The 23,548-nt window shown below is 43.7% G+C and overlaps 1 protein-coding gene across 2 annotated transcripts in view; it reads right to left on the bottom strand.

Moving 5' to 3' along the window:
- Positions 1-2,360: 2,360 nt before the first annotated feature.
- LOC147102893 (BTB/POZ domain-containing protein 17-like) overlaps positions 2,361-23,548 on the bottom strand; it is a 35,677-nt gene continuing 14,489 nt past the window's right edge. Inside the window, exons 2-5 of one of the 2 annotated variants that reach the window (XM_085963793.1) lie at positions 12,869-13,164; positions 9,772-10,050; positions 5,567-5,849; positions 2,361-4,563 (exon numbers count right to left, since the gene is read on the bottom strand). In XM_085963793.1, coding sequence (XP_085819919.1) covers positions 3,483-4,563; positions 5,567-5,849; positions 9,772-10,050; positions 12,869-12,953 — 1,728 coding nt within the window. In that variant the 5' untranslated portion in view covers positions 12,954-13,164 and the 3' untranslated portion in view covers positions 2,361-3,482. The remainder of the gene's footprint in view (positions 4,564-5,566; positions 5,850-9,771; positions 10,051-12,868; positions 13,165-23,548) is intronic. The other variant, XM_085963795.1, reaches the window with a different exon arrangement.

Here is a 23,548-nt window from a genome sequence, read left to right as displayed (position 1 = left end):
AGGTGCTGTCTTTCGGATGAGACATTAAACCGAGACCCCGTCTGCTCTCTCAGGTGGATGTAAAAGATCCCATTGCACTATTTCGAAGAAGAGTAGGGGAGTTATCCCCGGTGTACTGGCCAATATATATCCCTCAATCAACATCACTGAAGCAGATTAGCTGGTCATTATCACATTGCTGTGTGTGGGAGCTTGCTGTGTGCAAATTGGCTGCTGCGTTTCCCACATTACAACAGTGACTACACTTCAAAAGTACTTCATTGGCTGTAATGCACTTTCTAATCTACATTGAGGACCTCGGTGCAGAAACCCAATGCGAACTGGTCAGGCTCACAGACAACACGAAACTGGGGACAATCAGTTCAGACAACGCTGCCAGGAACCTCCAAAAGGAATTAGATGAAATCTACAATTGAGTAAATGAGTGGGAGATTAAATTTAATACAGGCAAATTTATTGTACTAGGCAAGAGAAATGGGTGTCACAATTATACTACGGATGCTGTAGAAACAGCTAAAAGTGAAGCAATCTGGGCATGGTAGTAGTTTCAGCATTTACCGTGAAATCGTGGTGGGGCAGCAATAAACCAACAGAAACAATTGAATACTTATATTGCTAGGTCAGTTGATAATAAGTCGGAACATGTGATGTTAAAATTGTATAATACCCTGGTCAGACCACACCTTGAGTACTGTGTTCAGTTTTAGTCGTGGAGAGATTAGAGAGACAGTCAAACCCCGGAGGTGGTGCAAAGAGCCACCAGGCTGACGATCCCCAGCATCGAAGGATTGAGTGACAAGAAAGAATTGCAGAAACAGAGAGACATAGGTTAAAACTGGCAAAAGGAAGCCTTAGGTCAGGTGTCAGGAAGAACTTCTTCACGTAAAAAATGATCAGCAATTGGAGTGTTCCTCCTGCTAATGTAGGCAGAAACTTTATGGTCATTGAAGAGACAGTTAGCTAATATGATGGTGTAGGATAGAGTGTACCTGTAGGATGTAGTAAACATTGTTAAGATTTTGTAACCATTATTAAATAGCTATAATATGTGAAATTGTATGTTAGAAACCTAAAAAGCCTGTATAAAATGGCGAATGGCAGAGAAGCAAAGCATGATGGTAAAATTAAGCCAACATTATGTTAACTGCGAGAATAGTGCTGAGGTTGTGTAGATTTTCTGTTATATTAAAAACAAGAAGCCAAGTGAAGAACAAAACATTAATTAAGTTTCAAAGTAAGATGGAGGGTTTTCAATACCGAACATCCCTTGTCGCTGAAGTTTCAGACCAGTCTAGATAATGGGCGATGGGAAAGGCAAAGGACCACTGTCGTAATTCATGGGAAGTCTGGCTATGTAAAATTTCTCATAGTAAAGCTCACAGCAGAAAAGGGGAGGGAATCATAGACCGTACTTGTGAAGGTCAGAATGGTGAGATAGCCCAAGCAGCTGCAAGTTGCTATGTATTATGAAGGGGGAAAAAAGGTATAAAGGGATAGCTATTGAACACTGAAGGCAGCGCGAAGCCAGAGGAAGAAGAGGCTTCAGTCAACAGAAGAGAATAAAGAGACCACACCGCTCAGAAGGAACGCTGGGGCTCGATGAAGAAGTACTTCTTTGTACTGGATGTTTAATGCTCAATAAACCTGTTTTACTGATACACAATATACCTGTACACAGAGTGGTTTGTGTAGTCACAGACTGTTTTACTGATAAACAATGTACCTGTACACAGAGTGGTTTGTGTAGTCATGGACAAGTTATTCTAAAGAGCTTTTAAGAGCTACAATGGGACATTATAGGTCTTTCGTCTGGATAAATGAGGTTAGATGAGCCGAATGGCTTGCCTCGCCTGTATCTATCTTGTGATCTTGTGGTCAGAGGCCGGGCTCCCTGTATTCATTTGAGAGTGTAGAGCTCTACTTGCTCCACTCCATGGTCATACAAGTGGATAAGTGACCATGGCTCCCTGCTCATGCGATGGCTGAAACATTGTCAGTACCAGCCCAGTCACAAGGCAACTTTTGTATATCCACTATTAGAAATGTCTTGTTAGAAAAGCCGAAAGAGTCACAATAACATACTTGGTTATAGCTTCCTACTTACAGTTATCAGAAATCTAGTCAACATATTTAATGTTTTGCAAAATGCAAAAGCAAATTGAGTTTGTAAAGTGTAGCCTATTCAGACAGTCACGGCTCTGATTTTCTCATACTTTTTTATGTTTGATCCATAAGTGCAGGACTTGGAGGAGCTGTTCTTAAAAATGACCCTGAAAGAAACACAGCTACTGTACATGGAGGGGTCTGACTCCCACTCATTCAAACTGAATTTGGACAAAAACACGCAAGGTAGTCCGTATATTGTTTAGTGCGTCAGCAACTGCTTTGTTAATAGCCAAGCAAGGCGCTAAAATGGACGTTAGTATGAACATCCTAAATAGATGCATATGTCAGATGGTTTTTCTTACAAATGAAGTCTTAAGTTGTTGCTTTTCTTTCCAGTTTTATTGTCATTAAAATCAGAAAACATTGATTATTACAATTATGTCTCTGCAATTCACTGAAGGTTACATTTTGGTAACTTTACATCAATTTATTCATTCATTGCAGACATTGTACATTAATTGAAGGACGCACCTGGACAAAATGATCCACAAATGGCCTCAATTTTTACTACCTGTAAATTATAAAGATGAGTGGAATAACTTATTAAAAGATGTGATTTTGCGGTTCAGATAATAAATCACTGAGGGTTTTTAAAAATTCATTCATGGGATGAGGGCGTCGCTGGGAAGGCCAGCATTTATTGCCCATCTCTAACTGCCCTTAACTGAGTGGCTACTATACATGGAAGGGTCTGACTCCCATTCATTCATTCAGAGGGCAGTTAAGAATCAACCACATTGCTGTGGGGCTGGAGTCACATGTAGGCCAGACCAAGTAAGGATGGTAGATTTCCTTCCCTAAAGGACATTAGTGAACTAGAGGTTTTTTTTTTGGCAATCTGGTAGTTACACAGTCACCATTTTAGATACTAGCTTTTTATTCCAGATTTATTTGCCCCAACTGCCATGGGGGGATTTAAACTCACGTCTCCAGATCATTAGTCCAGGACCTCTGGATTAGTAGTCCAGTAACATAACCACTATGGTATGTCAGCTACTCCATTTCTTTTTGTAATCGCTCCCATCTATCTCTTATTGCCGATGTAATAAAATATATAGTCCAGATTTGATTGTTATCAGACTCTAAATTGCTGAAAGACATGGGTAGGTAGGATTGTATATCAACGTTAAATATGTACAGATCAATCTAGGATTTTTGGAATGTCAGTAATGAGTGTGAGACAGACCGGTACATTAAAGGACACATTTCAGACAATGAGGGAATTCCCTTTTTATAATACAGCTTTATGCTTTACTACATGCACTAGACATTATTTACTGAGGTTGTTTCAGACACACCTCTTCCACAGAACAGTATCATTTTATCGCTTTAATCAGTGATTGGTAAATTGGTTTAATGATAATGTGGAGGTAAAGGGAGTTGTCAATCAGGTACTCTGAGGAACGTTTCTGGAGCTCGGCCTGGAGGAGGAAGTCACCGGTTTCTTCGGTACTTTGATGGAAATCATATACGTGCTTCACATAGGACCTGCCATCCTGCTTCACTCTTACCAGGATTGTCTTCTGAAAATTGACTCCTGCAAAGCTAACACTGTTAGTAGCTGGGGTGATTATTATCCTTGGCCTACCATCTTCAGGGTTGAAGGCCTGGACTGCTCCATAACCTGAATAAGAGTAGGCGGGCCTCAAGCTGACTGGCAGCCACCTTGGCGAGAACAGAGCATTCCAGGTCACCTTTTTGCTAACATCGTAATTACTAGGTGCCAGGTGAGTTTGGAAGCTAGTGCTGCGGTCATCTCGAGCTGGGTTATTGATCACCCACTGGGAGCCCCAGGAACTAGACAAATAATTTCTTGGTATAAATAGGCTACAGTTGACATCAAAATATTTGGCAAACACCAGGGGAGTAGCAGAATGAAACTGGAAAGCAAGGAAAAGTAAGTTGTGGACCAAACTGTAATGTTCGTTCATGATGGAAGATTGCTTCTGAATGTGGAACAGATGTTGGGGGCTGATCATGGTGTAACGAATTGATTTGAGAACGGTCTCTGTTACCATGATATCGGGGTGATTTTTCTTTATCCACTCTTCGACTGCATAGTAAATCTCCAGTTCATTTTCCACAACCAGATCGGAGCGTTGAAGCAAGGAGATCATCAGGTCGTCACTAATGGTTTGCCACTCTTGGCTGCGAATGACCGTGGACATATTCCAAGCCAGAAACTGCTTGCACCTTTCCTGCAGGTCTTCGTCTGCTATTCTGAGCGAGTAGTGGTACCAGCTGACCACGTGGCCTTGGGGAGATGCGTTGGCGAGGTGTTGGCTCATGTATTCAGTAATGCCTTGCTGTAGGGCAGTAACGTGGTACTTGCTGGCTAATTTATGCAAAGGGACAGCTTGATTCAAAAGGATGGAGATTTCGCCACAGTACAAATATCTGGAAAACAAAGCAGAGTTTGCCTGTTCCTTGTTTTGTATTTTATTTATTTACACTAAACTGTAGTTCCACAAATAAATCTCAATGACTGTATTTTGAGAACCATGGGATTTTACTACTCCTATTTGTCTTTCACATAGTTAATATAAATCTAGCTTTAGAAATGAGAAACAATCACATTCTGATAAATATTTTCATTAGTCTGGATCCTTTAAACACTCAAGGAATACACGCTGGTACAGGTTTATGTCTATTAACTCAACTGATGACACAAGGTGTAAAAGTTTTCATTTGTAGTCTTTCGAAATTTACCATAGAAGAAATTGTTCCAATTCTCTTTTGTGCTTGCATTTAAAACACTTGGTCAATGTTTAATTGTAAAGATGTTAATGATTAATTTAGGAGGCGTCTCAGATAATGTGAAAGGACATGAGGTCGGGGATGGGTGGCGGGGTGGGGGGGTCTCATTGGCGGGTGGGGAGGGGTGGAATCAATGGCTGTTAAAGGGAAGCGGACTGTGTTCTTTTAATGTGGGGTGGGGTGGGAAGGAACACTCCTGCTCCTCCCGGCTCCACATTCAGGTAAATATGTTGGTTAGAGTTCAGCACGTGGTGAGCGAAACCCGGAGTTCATTAAAAAATCTACAACGAGTCCTGCAAGTAGTGCAGGACCCTCATTTGCATAAATTATTCTTCACTTTCAATATTCCCGGTGTGCGCACCTGTCGCCAGCGCAACCTCCTTTCCCAATATGGCAGGCGCCGCACTTCTAACCAGGAAATGTCCGCCTGCTTCCTGCCCGCCACATTGTGCCCTTAGTCAGCCGGTTAGCGCCTGAAATAAGGGCACTGCGCTGCTGAATTTCTAGGCCCCTAACTTTCAACGGGTCTTTCAGTTAGTTCTGGCGAGTCTGAAATCCATTCGAAAACTCACAGTGGAGAAAACACTTGTTCATTACGGTTATATTTCAGCAGAATCACGGGGACACCTTGGCTTCAAGGTACCTGAGCAACTGCTCAAAAAGGGCAGCACATTCCGACGTTTCCCGTAAAATGAGTGTAGTAACACTTTGATTCAGCAAGAGGTCCTCAAAGACATCGCTCTGCAGGATGAGAAGGAGATGATGAGTGTGGAACACTTTGACTTCATCCGAGTTGCCCGTGTAGACTTTCAATGTGATGTCGCTTGAGTTGGAATTATGCAGCAGGTCCTGGAGGTGATGAATAAGGATTGAAGAATGGTTGATTGTTGCGATGGAGTTATCATCATTTAGATCTATTTTCTGAGCTATGAAGAAAAGGACAACAATGGAAATGTAAATCCTTTTTAGAAAGATTAACACATGCTGCAAATTTGATTTGATCACAATGCTATTTCATCCAATTTTTGAATAATGAGAAAACCAGACCACACACACATACTGGTCATTTCCCACAGGAATAGCTGTGTGTGGACAGTATACACAATTAGCCAAGATATCCTTCGTTTTTTTTATAGTTTCTCCCATTTGTCACCGGAAATCCCTTTGAATTATCCATCATGAAATACAGAAGAAAATGATTTATATATAAATTAAAAATACATTCTACACATTTATGAAAATATTTTGTGCATCACACAAGAATCCTTATTCAGAGTAAGATCACTGGAGCATCTTATGTGTTTTTGGTCCTTTCATACTGCTCTGACCTCAGTCACCTAACCAATCATTTATTTTTAAGAAAATAAATCTATATTTCAACAGTCTGCTTTAAAATCAATTGCTTACTGTCATAACCAAAATATGTGCTAATAATGTTAAAATACAGAGAACTTAATTAAAATTAAAATAACATTTTACATAGGATGAAATGCTTGAATTGCTGGGATAGAAGCCTTGGTTTGAGCAGACCTGTAAGGTGCAGTGCGTTAAAACATTAGGGGAGATTTTGTGATTTTTGTGCTCCTGATGCACATTAGCAATTTGGGCAGAGGTCAGTGGGTCCCAAGGGGCTTTCAGTCCATCAAAGCTAAACCCAGAACTTAAGTTCATAAAATCCACCTTATTGACTTTTCACATGGAAGTTGGTTCACAGTCAAATCAAATTGAAAGGCTGAAAGTCCATTTTCTGCACGGCTTTTAGAATTCTTCAGTAGGATGAATTTGGGGAATTTCCAAACAGCGGATGCAGTTTAATAGCATGATACTCCCGATAGAAAAGCAGGGAATCAGGGAATCTCATCCAAAGGCACTTAGTGGCTTGGTGAGGGAATTAGATATATACTTGAAATATGCAGGGCTATGGGGAAAGAGCAGGGGAGTGGGACTAATTGGATCGCCCTTTCAAAGACCTGGCACAAACACGATGGACCTTCTGTGCTGCATGATTCTATGACTAGAGTAGAAAATGGATTGGTAACATTACTAGAGATTGGTCAAAAGTGAAAGTCCAGATCAGTTGCCCCATGCTCTACCTAATCGCAGGATTCTTGGTGCTAATAGCAAGCAAAAAAAAATCATGCACAAAGTGTAGGGGAAAATAATGTCCTGGTGCATGCGGACAGCAGTAGGGCGAGTGATAGCACACTCCACTTGGTGCTGAGTTTAAATCCTGTTTGGAGCTGATTGATTTGAAGGAATATGTTTTAAACTATGTAAGTCTGAGCACCTGGGAATTTAAATAATGAATGAGTATTTTGGCTCTCCCAGCACCTTCTGGCAGCACTTTTAGCATTTGTACTATTTCAGCAAATCTGGCTCATTTGTACTGGTCTTGCCACATTGAGTGTTGAATCAGCAATGTTATGCTCATTTGAATATCCAAGGACACCCTTACAGACACACATCATAGACTTGAATACATTCAAGCTCATTTGCGTCGAAAGCTGATGATACACCAGCCCCACATTTAGCTGAGAAATGCCATTTACATAAAGCAACATGACTATTGAGATTTCTATTGTGATCAGTAGCAATGCACTTGGCAGAATAGGTATTTAATAAGCTGCAAGAAAAGAACAATTTAAATCTATTTAACTTTTGAGATGCAAAATAGGAGGGTTTGCTGAACTGACTTCCAAGTGATTTGGTTCTCATTTCTTTGCTGCTCAGACTTTAGCTTTTCAATCGGTATATCATTGTACGGCGGGCTGAGGTCTGTGCATATTATTACTTACCAGCTTCATCAGTTTCTAATTTATCCCTTTGAGCCTATTCCAGCCCGGGTGCCTCAAATATAATTTGGTGGAAACAGCATTGCCTGGAACTCTAAAGCAATTCTTGCAGGTCACGTTTGCTTTAAGTGTTGTAGGGACTTGCTTTTAGTTTTTGTTTCGCTAGATCTGTATGCAGGTAGGATACGCTTCCTCCCACTCTCAGCGTCTGAGTGACAGTCAAACTGAGCCACACAACTTAGTAAGTGCATGTTGTTCTTGAATAATTTCTATATGCAACAAATTTGGTGGGGATAAGAAAAACACTAAACAAAAAGGTTACAATCATGACTTTATTTGGTGACTATAACTGTGTTAATTATAGGGTTTTTTTTCAGGTGTAAACTCACACTTGTGGATTTGAGCTGGAGCAGGATACTTGGTTGAAGTTGACAGGCCTACATATAGGGTGGCCAGAAAATGCTGAGGTCATTCAATTGGTTCTGGGACACCTGGAACTCTGACTGCCAATGTTTGGCAGGCCACAGTGATGTGTACAGGACACTAGTGCTGATATATAGTATTCACCATGGCCATCAATTGGTAGGTCAAGCCAGCTGCCCTGCTGCACATTGCTGAAAATTGTTTTGCATCCTGTCGACTATCTGCCGTTTATTATAAATCGAAACAAAAAATGCTGGGAATATTCAGCAGGTGGGGAGAGAAACAGAGTCATCAGCCTGAAACGTTGGCCCTGGGGCGGGATTGGTAAGCGGGGGGGCGGCGGAGTTTCAGATGGGAAACCTGGAGGTCTGGGATTCTCCGCATGCTGTGGATTTTTTAACTTAGCGTGCGACTTTTTTTTAAAAACAGGATCCCTGCCCGGAAGTCAGCCTGATTGACAGGCTTGGCTTGCAGTCAGGCGGTGAGCACTCCGGAGCAGGCCGCAGCTGCAGGTAAGGAGCCTCCAGCCACTACTGGGAGCGTGGCATCTGATCCCTGACCCCAAGGGGGAGGGGGGTCTGATCCCCAACCCTGGGATAGCGGGGGGTCCGATCCATGGCCCCGGGGGTCTGATCCCAGACCCTGGGATGGCGGGGGTTCCGATCTGTGGCCCCAGGGGTTCGACCCTGACCCCTGGGGGTCCGACCCCCGACCCCTGGGGAGGTTTTGATCCCCGACCCCTGGAGGGGGGGGTTTGTAAAGTCTGTGGGTTGTACTGTTAATAACGACACAGACTTCAGGAGTAACAAACAAACAGGTCTTTACTATTCGAAGGTCAGGGCGAATCTGCCCCAGCAATCCTGCCACAACACTTATATACTGGTGTGGTCACTGTCGGTATTACAGTATACAGAAGCCAAACAAGTAGTGCCACACCTAAAGTAGTTCTCTTAAAGGTGAACGGTTACATACAATAGTTTCCTTAAAGGTAGACGGGTACATACACTACAGGGTTTGATCCCTGACCCCGGGTGGATGTTTGGATGGGGAGGTTCTAATGTAGGGAGGGGGGGTCTGGTCCCAGGGAAGGAGGTAAGCTCGGGGGAAGCACTCCTGCTCCTCCTGGCCTACAAGCAGTGCTATAAAGGCTTTTTTGCAAAGCTGTCCACGCCTCCCTTGAACTGCTAGGTTTCCTGGGAAACCTGGTCGGCCAGGGTTAAACCTGCAAAACAGGTTAAATGATAGGATTTCAGCCTTCTTATAATATTTAAAGTGCCAACCCGCCTCCTGGGAGTGGGTTTGCTGCTCAACCCCTGTCCCTCCTCCATCATCGGGTTGGTGTTGGTTTTGAGAAATTATTAAAATTTTAACATCTCACCCAACCCCAACCCACCCATTTTTGGGGGTTAACATTCCCCCCGTTGATCCTGTTTCTCTCTCCACAGATGTCTGACCTGCTGAGTATTTCCAGCATTTACTGTTTTTATTTTCAGATTTCCAGCATCCGCAGAATTTTGCTATTGTTGATCGGCTGATTATTGATGCCCACAAAGGCCCTTAACTGGCACAGGCCATCATGTTCAATGGCAGTGCCCTACTTCAAAAATCACTCCAGGGCACACCACAGACTCACTTCTAGGCCAGGGGGGCGATCTCCTGACCGCGATCTTACGCCTCAATGTATTCCAAGAAGTCGCCTCTGGGGAAGGAATACGGGAAGAACCACTATGACTTTCATCATCGTTGTCATCGTCCTTTTTGTTTGCTATCTTGGTGTTCTTTCCCTCCTCAGCCAGCGGAGATGCCCATGTTGTTGTGTCCTCTGGAACGTCAAAGTTGTCTTTCTGTGTCGGAACGCTGCTGCTAGTTTCTGATCGGGAAGCAAATAATCCTCCTAATGGTTTGCTGGAACCTGCAGAAAACATGAAGAAAACCGTGAAAAAGTGAAATCTGACTTACGGCAATATTATTCAAAGATTTACAAGGAACAATGATGTTGGCTTGAGCTGAGAATTTGTCTTTACAGTTGCGAACCCATCCACTACACTCAGCAATGATTTCTGCCCTTGGCTACCTTATAATGGAACTGGATGGGGCTTATGTGCACACTGCAAACAAATACTTTTATGTATTAGGTTTTATTGTCTATGCCTTCAATTTGAGCCCATGGCGTGTAATTTACATTTAACAGCCCTTATAGTTTGGCTGTATACTAAAGCCATCAGCATTTGTGATGGTTCAGAACCATATTGGGCAAACAATAAGAGTAACCTCGACCAAAGACAACATCAGATAATAAAGCCAGACTTACCTTCAAGAGTTCCTCTGCAAGCCTTTCCTCACCTACTTCAACATTTCCTAATCCAAAGATGATTCCTGCAGTGATGAGTTGGGATGTAGCCCCTTAGTCTGTGGCAGCTGTTCATCAATGGCTTGGCCACGATCAGGAGCTTGTCCTTGGTCTTATTCCTTACATCAATGAAGCACCTTGGGCACTCCTACCAGTGTTTTTGATCTTAATGGTTAGTATTTCTTTCCAGGCAAGCTCCTTCCAAGGCTTCCAGGTTGTCTAGTGTTTGAATGGATGCCTCTTGTTGTCAGACTTTTTCTTTATTTCTTTGTGTCTCAAGAAAAGCAAATCTCTGAGCATCCCATATGAAAAATTTCAACTGTTTGCCCTCCATTCCCCGCCATGACAATGCCCCGTTTCTAACATCCATCTTTCTCCTCCATTCTGGACATTTCTGGATATTTTTCACAGTTCAACAATACTCTTGCTTGATCCACAATTAGTTTCTTAGGTTAGTTTTAAAGAATACACTGCAAGATAACTGGAATCTGATCTTTGAAAAGTATAATAAATGGGAATAGTGCTTGCACTACATAATCAATAGTAGATTGACTCTAGAGTAATCTGCAGATTCTCAAATTTGGGCAAATCTATTTCTTTGGGCTACGCGTGAACAGAAAAGAAACACTTAACAGAACATTGGGACCAAAATAAGATAATCTTATGTAAGAACACACTCTTCACCAGCTATGGTATGGTATTGTATATCAGAGAGTCAAAGACTATAGAGTAGAAAGGTAGAGTATTTAATGTACTACAGTACATGCATCCTTAAAATTGTTACCCTTTTTCTAGCTCAACACTGTCCTAAATTTCCGATGTAGCAAGTGTGGTGTTGAGCATAGAATCATACAGCACAGAAGGCGGCCATTCAGCACTATTATTTGTCCACGTCCCAAAGCAGGATTAAGGTTTACACAACACTATACTGCCGGATTATCAATCTTTAGGATGAACAATTTAGGAGTGGCTGCTGCCAAGTTCCTATTAGCAGAAGTCCCTGCTTCTGTAATAAACATGTTGGGAAATAGCAGCTGTAAAATTGGATGGATGCTTGAGGCCAGAGTTATGTTAAAGTACATCCATTGATCTGTATCAGAAAGTTGTGATTAGCTCAACGAGCCTCCGGTAGCAAGAGGTTCAGGGGCCAACGCTCATTTGAGGCGGCTGCCAGGAATGCCTGAAGAATCGTATGACCCAGTTTCAGGTCGGACATTTTTTAAATCGTCCTTAGGGCACAGGGCATTGGTCCCCGGCATCGGGACTCATTGCACCCATTTTATGGGCATAAAACAAAGGCAACCAGGTCGAATTTCTTCCCCTTTGCTTTAAAATCCTGGAATCAATATTGAGCTGAGGTAACAACAGAAAATGCTGGAAAAACTCAGCAGGTCAGGCAACATCCGTGGAGAGAAATTTGAGTTGACGTTTCGGGTTGAACCCTTCTTCAAAACTGGAAAGAAAAGAAACTAGATCGAAGGCAGGGCTGCGATCGGACAAAAGAATAAAAGAAACAAAAGAAGTAAAAGAGATTAGAAGCTAGACGAGATGGTAATAGGCTGGGATTAGGTGTAAAGTGTACTGGCAGGGCTGAGGTCACAGTTTGAATGGCTGAAAAGGGCGTTTAACATCGAGCGCCTCTGTTCCCACTGAAGTTTAGCTACATGAACTATCACGATTGGGACATTTATATCTACTCTTGAGTTGGCAATCTTATTATATAAGAACAGACACATTTAAGCGCAAGGACAAATTTACCATATTAAATTGTCCAGCACAAGACCTGTTTGCCGGGCTAACAACAGTGCAAACCTATTTTGACCACAAATGTAAATTAAATATGGGAAAGCATAACTTATGTACACTGACACCATTTTATACAACATAAGTCCCAGTCGGGTAGAAAGAGCTTCTAAGCTGACAAAGTTTAACAGGAGTCAATCAACATTTTGAAACTTTAGCCCCGTGGAATTAAAACATTCTCGATTAATCATCGTAATTGGAAACAATGATTGTGGGCAATCTTTTTGACTCGATGAATTGTTGTATATTCAAACAGCATTTTGTCCATTGTTATCATTTTTGAAAAATTGGAGGAAAAAATGGTTAAAAAATTTTAGTACATCCACTTTCCAGACATTCGTAAAGCCTTTCAAACTTATTACACTTTTACGTTACAAACAAACCAACATTTGTGAGCTTCCCCAAAAAAAAAGAAAATATTGATTTAAATCCCATCTCGCTGATACAACAGTGAGAGCATATGCTGAACTCTGCTTCACCAACAAGGCTTGATGCACAGCCCTCCTCACAGTTCTCCACAAAGCAACAAAAGAATGATTCAAACTAGAGTGGAATATCTCCACAGCATCACCCCTACCTCCTTCAGTGACGGCACTCAATAACATCAAAGTAGCAACGGAAAGGAGACAGCTCATTTTGCTCGGACCTTTACTGCAGAACATTGTTACAATAAGCTACTCCCAGCGTCCAGGCAGAATAAAACCTCACTCAGAGTACATCTGGATCGCCGGACACTTATGTAGGACACAGCTCCTTTTTCAGCTGCCCCCCCTCGCTGAAATGGCTCCTTTTATTGGTGGAATCTGGCCTTTGCTGCCATGGTAACTGGTTCGATTCTGATTTCTGTTCATCGTTCTGTTGTGTTGGATGAATCTGCACAAAGGAATGTGGAAGAGAGTTAAACGATATGACTGTATTCAGAATATACAGACGCAATAATTTTCTCTTTTTTAACTTTGGTAAATGAATAGGTTAGAGAAAGCAGATTAATAGAAAAAGGCAAATATAAATTAATACAAGGGGCAAGTGCTACACTTATCTTTAAATAATCAGTTAGTTAAACAGAAAATATGCTCTTTCACTGGCTGCCACAGACTGTGCATATAAATATTAAAACCAGCATTTCTACAAACTTTCACATAGGTTTACACTGATGCTACTGTTCAGGAACATGTACTTAACACCATTTAGATTTCAGTACATCCCCATACAACCGAGTTAGTTATTTCTGAGATAATTCTCCTTTGTGTGTCCGATTTATTATCTAGTTTCCAAATTAAAAGTTCAAATATAAAGCCTTGAAAGTTTCTAATGTCAGAATAATTTCACCAGCCAATGCAGAGTGTGTTTAGGTATACTTTAGAGCAGTGCTTTTTTTTTTGTTCGTTTATGGGATGTGGGCATCGCTGGCAAGGCCAGCATTTATTGCCCATCCCTAGTTGCCCTTGAGAAGGTGGGGGTGAGCCACCTTCTTGAACTGCTGCAGTCCGTGTGGTGAAGGTGCTCCCACAGTGCCGTTAGGGAGGGAGTTCCAGGATTTTGACCCAGCGACGATGAAGGAACGGCAATATATTTCCAAGTCAGGATGGAGTGTGACTTGGAGAGGAACTTGGAGGTGGTGGTGTTCCCATGCGCCTGCTGCCTTTGTCCTTCTAGGTGGAAGAGGTCGCGGGTTTGGGAGGTGCTGCCGAAGAAGCCTTGGTGAGTTGCTGCAGTGCATCTTGTAGATGGTACACACTGCAGCCACGGTACGCCGGTGGTGGAGGGAGTGAATGTTTAAAGTGGTGGATGGGGTGCTATTCAAGCGGGCTGGATGGTGTCGAGCTTCTTGAGTGTTGTTGGAGCAGCACTCATCCAGGCAAGTGGAGAGTATTCCATCACACTCCTGACTTGTGCCTTGTAGATGGTAGAAAGGCTTTGGGGAGTCAGGAGGTGAGACACTCGCCACAGAATACCCAGCCTCTGACCTGCTCTTGTTGCCACAGTATTTACGTGGCTGGTCCAGTTAAATTTCTGGTCAATGGTGACCCCCAGGATGTTGATTGTGGGGGATTCGGTGATGATAATGCCGTTGAATGTCAAGGGGCGGTGGTTCAACTCTCGCTTGTTGGAGATAGTCATTGCCTGACACTTGTGTGGCGCGAATGTTACCTGCCACTGATCAGCCCAAACCTGAATGTCGCCCAGGTCTTGCTGCTTGCGGGCATGGATGGCTTTATTATCTGACGAGTTGCGAATGGAACTGAACACTGTTCAGTCATCAGCAAACATCCCCATTTCTGACGTTATGTTGGAGGAAAGGTCATTGATGAAGCAGCTGAAAATGGTTGGGCCTAGGACACTGCCCTGAGAAATTCCTGCAGTGATGTCCTGGGGCTGTGATGATTGACCTCAAACAACCACAACCATCTTCCTTTGTGCTATGTGTCCTGGTTGAAGAAGGGCAAGGGGGCAGGAAAATCAACCACTATAATATATTTTATGTTGTCAGGATTTTAAAATGTTAATTTAAATGAATTTTGAACATTCATTTCAGATGGGGAAGGAAGACAGACGACCTCTTCCCAAACTTCAGCAAGTGCAGATTTGAAACACACTACTTGGAGATGCACGAGTGCAGCGACTCGCCCGGTGATGATTTGATGTGCAGATTGGTGTCCTATTGCTCTGTGATGCAATGCATTAGTCTGCCAGTGCAAGTTCTACTGGGGCACCCTGTTTCTGGGTGTTTCTCAAATCTGGCTCTGTCTTTAATGGTGTGGTTGTACTGCCTGACATCAGTACAGTTATCAAAGTGCTGTAAGCAGGCAGCACTGCCCTAGTCACACTGCACTTGCCTGGATGAGTGCAGCTCCAACAACACTCAGGAAGCTCGACACCATCCAGGACAAAGCAGCCCGCTTGATTGGCACCCCATCGACCACCTTAAACATTCACTCCCTCCACCACCGGTGCACCATGGCTGCAGTGTGTGCCATCTACAAGATGCACTGCAGCAACTTGCCAAAGCTTCTGCGGCAGCACCTCCTACCACGAACTCTACCACCTAGAAGGACAAGGGCAGCAGGTGCATGGGAACACCACCACCTCCAAGTTCCCCTCCAAGTCACACTCCATCCCGACTTGGAAATATATCGCCGATCCTTCATCGTCGCTGGGTCAAAATCCTGGAACTCCCTGCCTAACAGCACTGTGGGAGCACCTTCACCACACAGACTGCGGCGGTTCAAGAAGGCGGCTCACCACCACCTTCTCAAGGGCAACTAGGGATGGGCAATAAATGCTGGCATTGCCAGCAACACCCACATCCCAGGAATGATTTTTTTTTTTAAATCGAACAAAGTGTAAAACAATTCTGCAGGGAAAAAAGACCCCTCCCCTTTTGTTCCCTTCCATCATTCCTCATTTCTGTCCATTAATTAATATAACGGATTTAAAGTCATTGGTGGAAGGATTAGAGGGGAGTTGAGGAGAACTTTTTTCACCCAGAGGGTGGTGGGGGTCTGGAACTCACTGCCTGAAAGGGTGGTAGAGGCAGGAAACCCTCACCGCATTTGAAAAGTACTCGGATATGCACTTGAAGTGCCGTAACCTTAGGGCTACGGACCAAGAGCTGGAAAGTGGGATTAGGCTGGATAACAACAGGAAATGCTGGAAGCACTCAGCAGGCCAGGCAGCATCCGTGGAGAAACAGAGTTAACACGATGGGCCAAATGGCCTCCTTCTGTGCCGTAAATTTCTATGATATGATGATACTGGTGCAAACATTTTCAGAACGCACCTTGTAATTTGGCCTTTAGGACCACCAGTAATTGATCATTATTCACATGAAATCACTGTTTCTTGGAGGTAAGAATTGAACTAATGAGAATTCTGCTCTTTTAAGTGCGTTGATAATATGTTGTATTTTTATGTAAATTAAAAAAAAAAGAATTATAGAACAAACACTTCTAAGAGATACGAGTTCCATGGGTAATAATCAATGTTAATCAGATTTCTAAGACATACACTGGATTTGACACAGGGACATGTGCTCTTGGTTATTGACTCACAGTCTACTTAAAAGTAATTTATTTTGGCAGGTTTTTCCCATTTCCTATTTGAGATAGATAATTCTGGTATTGAGCTATGCCTTGTGTACTAACACAATGCACCACCAGCCTGCTTGTTTATGTAATGCTAATTCTCAGCTTGCCACAGGTTATTATTTAAACCTTTTTTTTTAGGGTCAAGCAGATTAAAAAGCTGCATTAAAACACAAAGAAATGGCTGGTAACTTTCAACAGCACCTTCATTGCTGAGTCCCCCACCATCAACATCTGGGAGTCAGCATTGACCAGAAGCTGAACTGGACTAGTCATATCAATACCATGGCTACAAGAGCAGGACGGAGTACTCTGGGATAACTGACTCACCTCCTGGCTTATCGACAAGGCTCAAATCAGGAATGTTTCGGGATGCTCACCATCCACCCGAATGGGCGCAGCCACAACAACACTCAAAAAGCTCAACGCCATTCAGGACGGAGCAGGTCACTTGATTGGCAACCCAGTCACCAGGCTTAATGTGGCACCCCCTCCAATACTAGCATACTGAGGCTACAATATGTTGGATGAACTGCAGCAACTCACCAAGATTACTTTGACAGTATCTCCCTCTCCTGTGATCTCTGCCACTGAGAAGGACACGAACAGAAAGGTCAGTGGGAACACCATCATTTATGACCAGATAAATGACCAGATATCTATCAGCCATTTCTATGAAAGCTTCAGAAATTAAGTTGCTGACGCCTGGAATGGTTCCAGCTTTGTTCAGTCAGTACTCCCTCTTCATGGCTGGAATGTTGCCGGTGCTCAGTGGATGGGATCAATGGTGGGTCGGCAGTTAAATGTGAATTGATTGACAGTGGGTTGGGAACCCGCTGTCAAATCGTGCACACTTGCTGTTCCCGCTATCGGGTCTGCCAGCGCTGAGCAGACCTGACAGGCAGCGGTGGGGGAGCCAATTTAAATGATTAGTGACTTGTTTACAGCCACTTAACAATGGTTTTAAACTTACCTTTTGAATTTGACAGCTCACCCACCGGCTTCACGCTGTTGCTAGACCAGGTCTGTGAAGCTGAGGTGGGAGGTTAGTGGCCATTGAATCAGCTGATGATTGACAGCTTCAAATGTCAAGTAAGGGGTGGGGACCCGCCACCGACGTCGCCCGCCACAGATTCGCCGAGGTGAACAAAATCGCGGCCCATGTTTACATAGTAACACAGACTGCCATTATCAACTCACAATATTTTGTCACATATTGCGAAGTAGCGACCCAGGAGCTGAATGGTGAGGGACCATGATGAACCAATAATACGTGAACTTTAAAACATTACTGGGGGAGTAAAGGAAAGACGTGTGAGCTGAATGAATTTATTTTTTTTACTATTTTATATGAGCTTTCTTTTAACTTTCAGATGTAAATGAATTAGTTATTACACATGGTTGACAAGGTTTAACATTTTGCGCTAATTTATTTGACTTTGGCCTGGAGTTAAGTGAGAATCATCTCTATGGCTCTGTAAAAGAATGTCTTTAATTATACTAGAGGTACATGTTTCCTTTTGGGTTTAAAGACTCATTTGAGGCTCTGAAAAAATGTTCATAAATCTACAAAAGCAACTTGTAGCGCCATATATTCACTTTTTAACTGGAATAAATATTATTTTATGCCGTTACTTCATGCCGATCACATGAATGTTTCTTTAAAGTGATCTTACTGTGTGTCAAACGTTATGTTCATCTATCAAACTGATGAATAGTGATTTGTGGTTTATAGTGGCAGAGCTAAACCTGTTCTGTTTTACACACCAATGGATCAGAATTGTTGACCAGGGATTATGAAGGAAAAGTAAATATTTTGACTTTAAAAAGAATTCATTGATTCTGAATATTTGCACATTACAAAGTCTAATGATTGCCTTATTGATTCTTTAAGAAAACCAGCTGCTCGCAGTCACATCCCGAAGCCAATCCCCTCAATGATTCCATCAGTTCCTACAATACAACAGTGACTACACTGCAAAAGTATTTCATTGGCTGTAAAGCGCTTTGGGACGTCCTGAGCTTGTGAAAGGCGCTGTATAAATGCAAGTCTTTCTTTTCTGTTCCCCATTAAAATAAATCTGTTGAAAGAGATAAAAAGGGCAGCAAGGCTCTCCCTTTTAACAGAATGCATGACATTAGATTTAAAGGTGCGCTGTCTACATGAAAAAGTGTTTGGGAAATTTTTCTGGGAATGGAATTGGTCTTTGCCAGCAGCATGAAACAGGTTCATAGCGAACCGGCAGCCCCGTGTTACACCGCACCCGATTCTCTTTTCCATTCCAAAGCTGGGGGAAGGAAAGAAGGCCTCTACCATCTGCTGGCTGCAAGGGGCTGACATCAGGGGTTGATTTTCTAGGTGCTGCTTCCATCAGGAAAGCCTCGCCAAGTGGTTGTGCACCATGGGTGCACTGCCCGTGACTTTCTGTTCATTATGTAGTGTGTTCCGGTTGCCAGGCTGGCAGGTGAGGCTCTGTGCAGTGGTACATATTCCGAGACTCGGCCCGGAAATGTGTCCCTTAAATAAAACGCGAGCTGCTGCTCACCAACAGTGGATGTTCAGTAATTACATAGAATTACAAAGAATCTACAGCAACAGGAACAGGCCATTCGGCCCAACTGGTCCATGCTGTTTATGCTCCACACGAGCCTCCTCCCACCCTACTTCATCTCACCCCATCAGCAGATCCTTCTATTCTTTCTCCCTCATGTGCTTATCTAGCTTCCCCTTGTTAGATCCGTGATTCTGAGAGTATGATGTTTTTCAATAACCACACGGATGCTGTAACTTAACAATAACAGGTATTTACTGGAGGAGGGTAGTCTCAAGACTGGGGTTACAGAGGCATGCGCAAGGCTTATATACAGGTGTGGTCACTGCCGGTACTACAGTATACAGGAGCTGTAAAAGTAGTTCTGTCTTAAAAGGTACATACACTACAATTCCTCCCCTTTTAGATTAGTAGTACCCCTAATATTCAAATAACAATTAACACTTTAACATGTACATTAAACAACAATAGTCCATTTATAGATTCAGTCTTTGGGGTGGCTTCCTGATCCTTTCGGGATAGCGCCTTTCCTGAGGTTCTTGTTCTTGGTGCGGAGGCGATTCTGGCCCCTTTTCATCGGGTAGTTCATCGGTTTCCACTGCTACTGGTTCTGAGGTAGATGCTACTGGTATGTCAGGTTCATCCCCAGGTACTCGAGACATGGGGTTGACTCGTTCCTGTGACGCTAAGATCTGATCGACGTGGCGTCTCACAATGTTCTCCCCGACATCCACTGTGTACATTAATGGCCCCTGCCTTGTGCATATCGTTCCGGGTTGCCATTTCTCTGTTCGGTAGTCACGGGCCAAGACTGGTTGTCCTACATTGAAGCTCCTTGTCGGCTTCTCATTGATGTGCTGGAATTGTTTATCCTCAACATTTCTTCGCACATTTGGTCTGAGCAAGTCCAGACGAGACCTCAACCTTCGGTTAAAGAACATCATGACCGGGGTCTGGTTGGTAACTGCATGTGTCGCGTTTCGGTAGGCTAATAAGAAATTGTCCACCTTATGCTGTAGTGGAATTTCATCGTCGCACATGGCCTTTATCGCCTTCTTAAAGGTTTGTACGAACCTCTCAGCCAATCCATTTGTGGCTGGATGATACGGGGCGGATGTGTAATGCCTTACCCCATTCCTTCTCATAAATTTTTGAAACTCTTCGGACACAAACTGTGGTCCATTATCAGAGCAAATCTGCTCTGGCAAGCCGTTTCTGGCAAATATGGTCCGTAGGACTGCAATCGTTTTTTCTGTAGTGGTTGAGGACATTTTTATCACCTCAGGCCACTTCAAATGAGCATCCACTGCTATTAAGAACATTGAGTCCATGAATGGACCAGTGAAATCAATATGCACACGTTGCCATGGAGAGGAGGGCCACTCCCATGGGTGTAGAGGGGCATGTGGTGGTGCATTTTGGACCTTCTGGCATCCTGAGCAGCTCTTGGTTAGGTCTTCGATTTGTTGATCGATTCCCAGCCACCACACATAAGCCCTAGCAAGGCTTTTCATTTTCACTCCCCCCAGATGACCTTCGTGTAGCTCATTTAGCACTCTCTCCCTTAACTTGGGTGGAATCACCACTCTGGATCCACACATCACTGTCCCCTGACATACTGACAGCTGTTCTCTTCTGGAGGAGAATGCTGGCAACAGTGAGTCGCCATGTGTTGGCCATCCCCTCACCGTCAAATCATATACCCGAGACAGCGTCGGATCATTGCGGGTCTCCTTCTCTATATCCGCGTTCGTTACTGGCAATCGTTCAATTATTGACGAATAAAATATCTCGATAGGGTTTTCTCCGGGTTTTCTCCGGTTTCCTCCCACAGTCCAAAGATGTGCGGGTTAGGTTGATTGGCTATGATAAATTGACCCTTAGTGTTAGGGGGATTAAATACATGGGGTTACGGGGATAGGGTGGGATATGTGTTGGTGTAGGGGTTACGGGGATCGGGTGGGATATGTGTCGGTGCAGGCTCGATGGGCTGAAATGGCCTCTATCTGCACTGTGGGGTTTCTGTGATTCTGTGACTGTTGGTGCTTCCTCCACAGTAGGCAGTGACAGGCACGATAGCCCATCAGCATTTCCATGCTGTTTCGTGCCTTTATATTCTATTTCATATTGATTCGCCCCTAGAAACAGGGACCATCTTTGTAACCGTTGTGCAGTCATCACTGGAACGCCCTTCTTAGGATTAAAGATGGAGACAAGTGGTTGGTGGTCAGTCAGCAAGGTGAACTTCTGCCCATGCAGATAGTGGTTGAATTTTTTTACTCCCCATACTAGGCTGAGGGCCTCCCTGTCAATCTGGGCGTAGTTGCGCTCGGCTGAGGTTAGTGACCGAGACGCAAAGGCTACTGGCCTCTCCAACCCGTCTGGGAATTTGTGTGACAGCACCGCTCCAATACCATAGGGTGATGCCAAACGAATTGGTAGTGCTGGATTGAAATGAGCCAACACCTCTTTTGATGTGATCAATTCTTTACACTTCTGGAAAGCTCGTCTATGTTCGTCATTCCACTTCCATGGTACCCCTGTTTGCAGTAGGGTGTTCAGTGGGTGTAATACCGTCGACAAATTTGGTAAGAACTTATGGTAGTAGTTTACCAGCCCGAGGAACGACCTCAGTTGTGACACATTTTCCGGTGCTGGAGCCTTGACTACTGCCTCAATCTTTTCAGGGGACTTATGTAACCCCTCTTCATCGATGACGTGGCCACAATATGAGATCGGTTTCTGGAAAAACTCGCACTTGTGGCGATTAGCTCGTAGCCCATACTCCTTTAATCTGGTGAGCACCTTCTCCAAGTTGGTGAGGTGATCACTGTCATTTTCGCCCGTGACCAGGATGTCGTCCAAATAACACTGGGTCCCTGGAATCCCTTGCAGGACTTGATCCATTGCCCTTTGCCAAATAGCCGGAGCTGATGCTACCCCGAACACCAGCCGGTTGTATTGATAGAGACCTTTATGAGTGTTAATCGTAAGGTATTGTTTCGAAGCTTCCTCTACCGCCATTTGCAAGTACGCCTGGGCTAGATCAATTTTGGTGAAGCGTTTACCTCCAGATAGCGAGGCGAAAATATCCTCAATTCGTGGAAGCGGATATTGTACCGTGTGAAGGACTGGGTTCACTGTCACCTTAAAATCCCCACAGATGCGGACCTTCTTTGGTTCCCCAGGCGTATTACTCAACGACCTCTTCATTACAGGAACGATGGGTGTAGCCCACTCGCTCCAGTCTACTTTGGACAGTACTCCTGAACGTTCCAACCCTTCCAGCTCTACTTTGACAGCTGGTCTGATCGCATAAGGCACTGGTCTGGCCTCAAGAAACTTTGGGCTTGCATTTCCTCTATTTTAATCGTTGCTGTTATGCCTTTTAGTGTTCCGAGTCCCTCCTGGAACACTTCTTTTGCGTCAGTTAGCATTTTTGACAGTCGTCCAGGTGTGATGTCATCATCCTTTTTGGCCTCAACCTTCAGCGCCTGTATGGAATGCCAATCTAATTGTATCTTCCGGATCCATTCACGTCCTAGCAGTGGTGGTCCTCCATCTGGCAATACAGATATATCCATTTTAGGTATTTCCTGACCTTTATATATCACTTTCACCCTTATTTTTCCTTTGGGGTAGACTTTTTGCCCCGTGTACGTCTTCAAGACAATCTCTGTAGCTTTCAAGGGTATATGTGAAAATAGCCACTTATTGTCCCTTTGGTTTATGACTGTTAGGGCTGATCCTGTGTCCAATTCCATTTTCACTTGGACTCCGTCTGTCTTGAGTGTAACCCAGATAGTCTGGTGATCCTCCATTTTGGTTACCTTATGTAGTTTCAGACAACCCAGCTCCTTGCTTCCGGAGTCTGTGTCACTTTTCTGTTCGTCTGAACTACTGTCCATCACCTGGTGTACCTTTTTGTACTTCTCCTGTGGAGATTTCTTACTGTTGGTTTTCTTCCCAGACCTGCAGACTCTTGCTATGTGTCCTGCTTTTCCACACTGTCTGCACACTTGGTCCTTGAACCAACAATCCTTCTGGTCATGTGTTGTTCTGCCGCAGCGATAGCACTTCCCTGTTCCATAGGACATTTCATTGGTGCCATATTCTTGCGGTCTCCGTTGTATCTCTGCAGCGCCCCTTGCGGCTGCTTCGTGTGATACTGCCATACTGAAAGCCTTGTCCAGCGTAAGATCCTTTTCTGATAGAAGCCGTTTCTGGGTTCCTTCACTTTGCAGCCCACACACAAACTTGTCCCTTAATGTATCTGCTAGTCCCGCTCCAAACTGGCAGTGTTTCGATAGCTTGCGCAGTTCCGTTAGGTACTCAGCATTGCTTTCGTCTTTGTGTTGGTTCCTTTTATGGAACTTAAATCGTTCTGCTATCAGCAGCGGTGTGGGGTTTAAGTGGTCCTGTAGGATTTCTACTATGCTTTCAAAATTCTTGTTCACCGGCTTCTCTGGGGTTATTAGGTTTCGCAGTAACCCATAAGTTTTTGCACCCATGGAATTTAACAAAACCAGTGCTTTCCTAGCATCTGGCACTTCATTCGCCCTGCAGTACACCTCAATACGTTCCACATATGTCGCCCAATCTTCGACTTCATTGTTGAAC

The sequence above is a fragment of the Somniosus microcephalus genome, chromosome 21 (genome assembly GCF_052327205.1).
Source record: "Somniosus microcephalus isolate GS21.2 chromosome 21, FLI_Smic_1.0, whole genome shotgun sequence".
NCBI classification, from domain to species: Eukaryota; Metazoa; Chordata; class Chondrichthyes; order Squaliformes; family Somniosidae; genus Somniosus; species Somniosus microcephalus.
The sequence above is the reverse complement of the archived record's forward strand: the minus strand, read 5'-3'. Positions and strand labels throughout refer to the sequence as shown.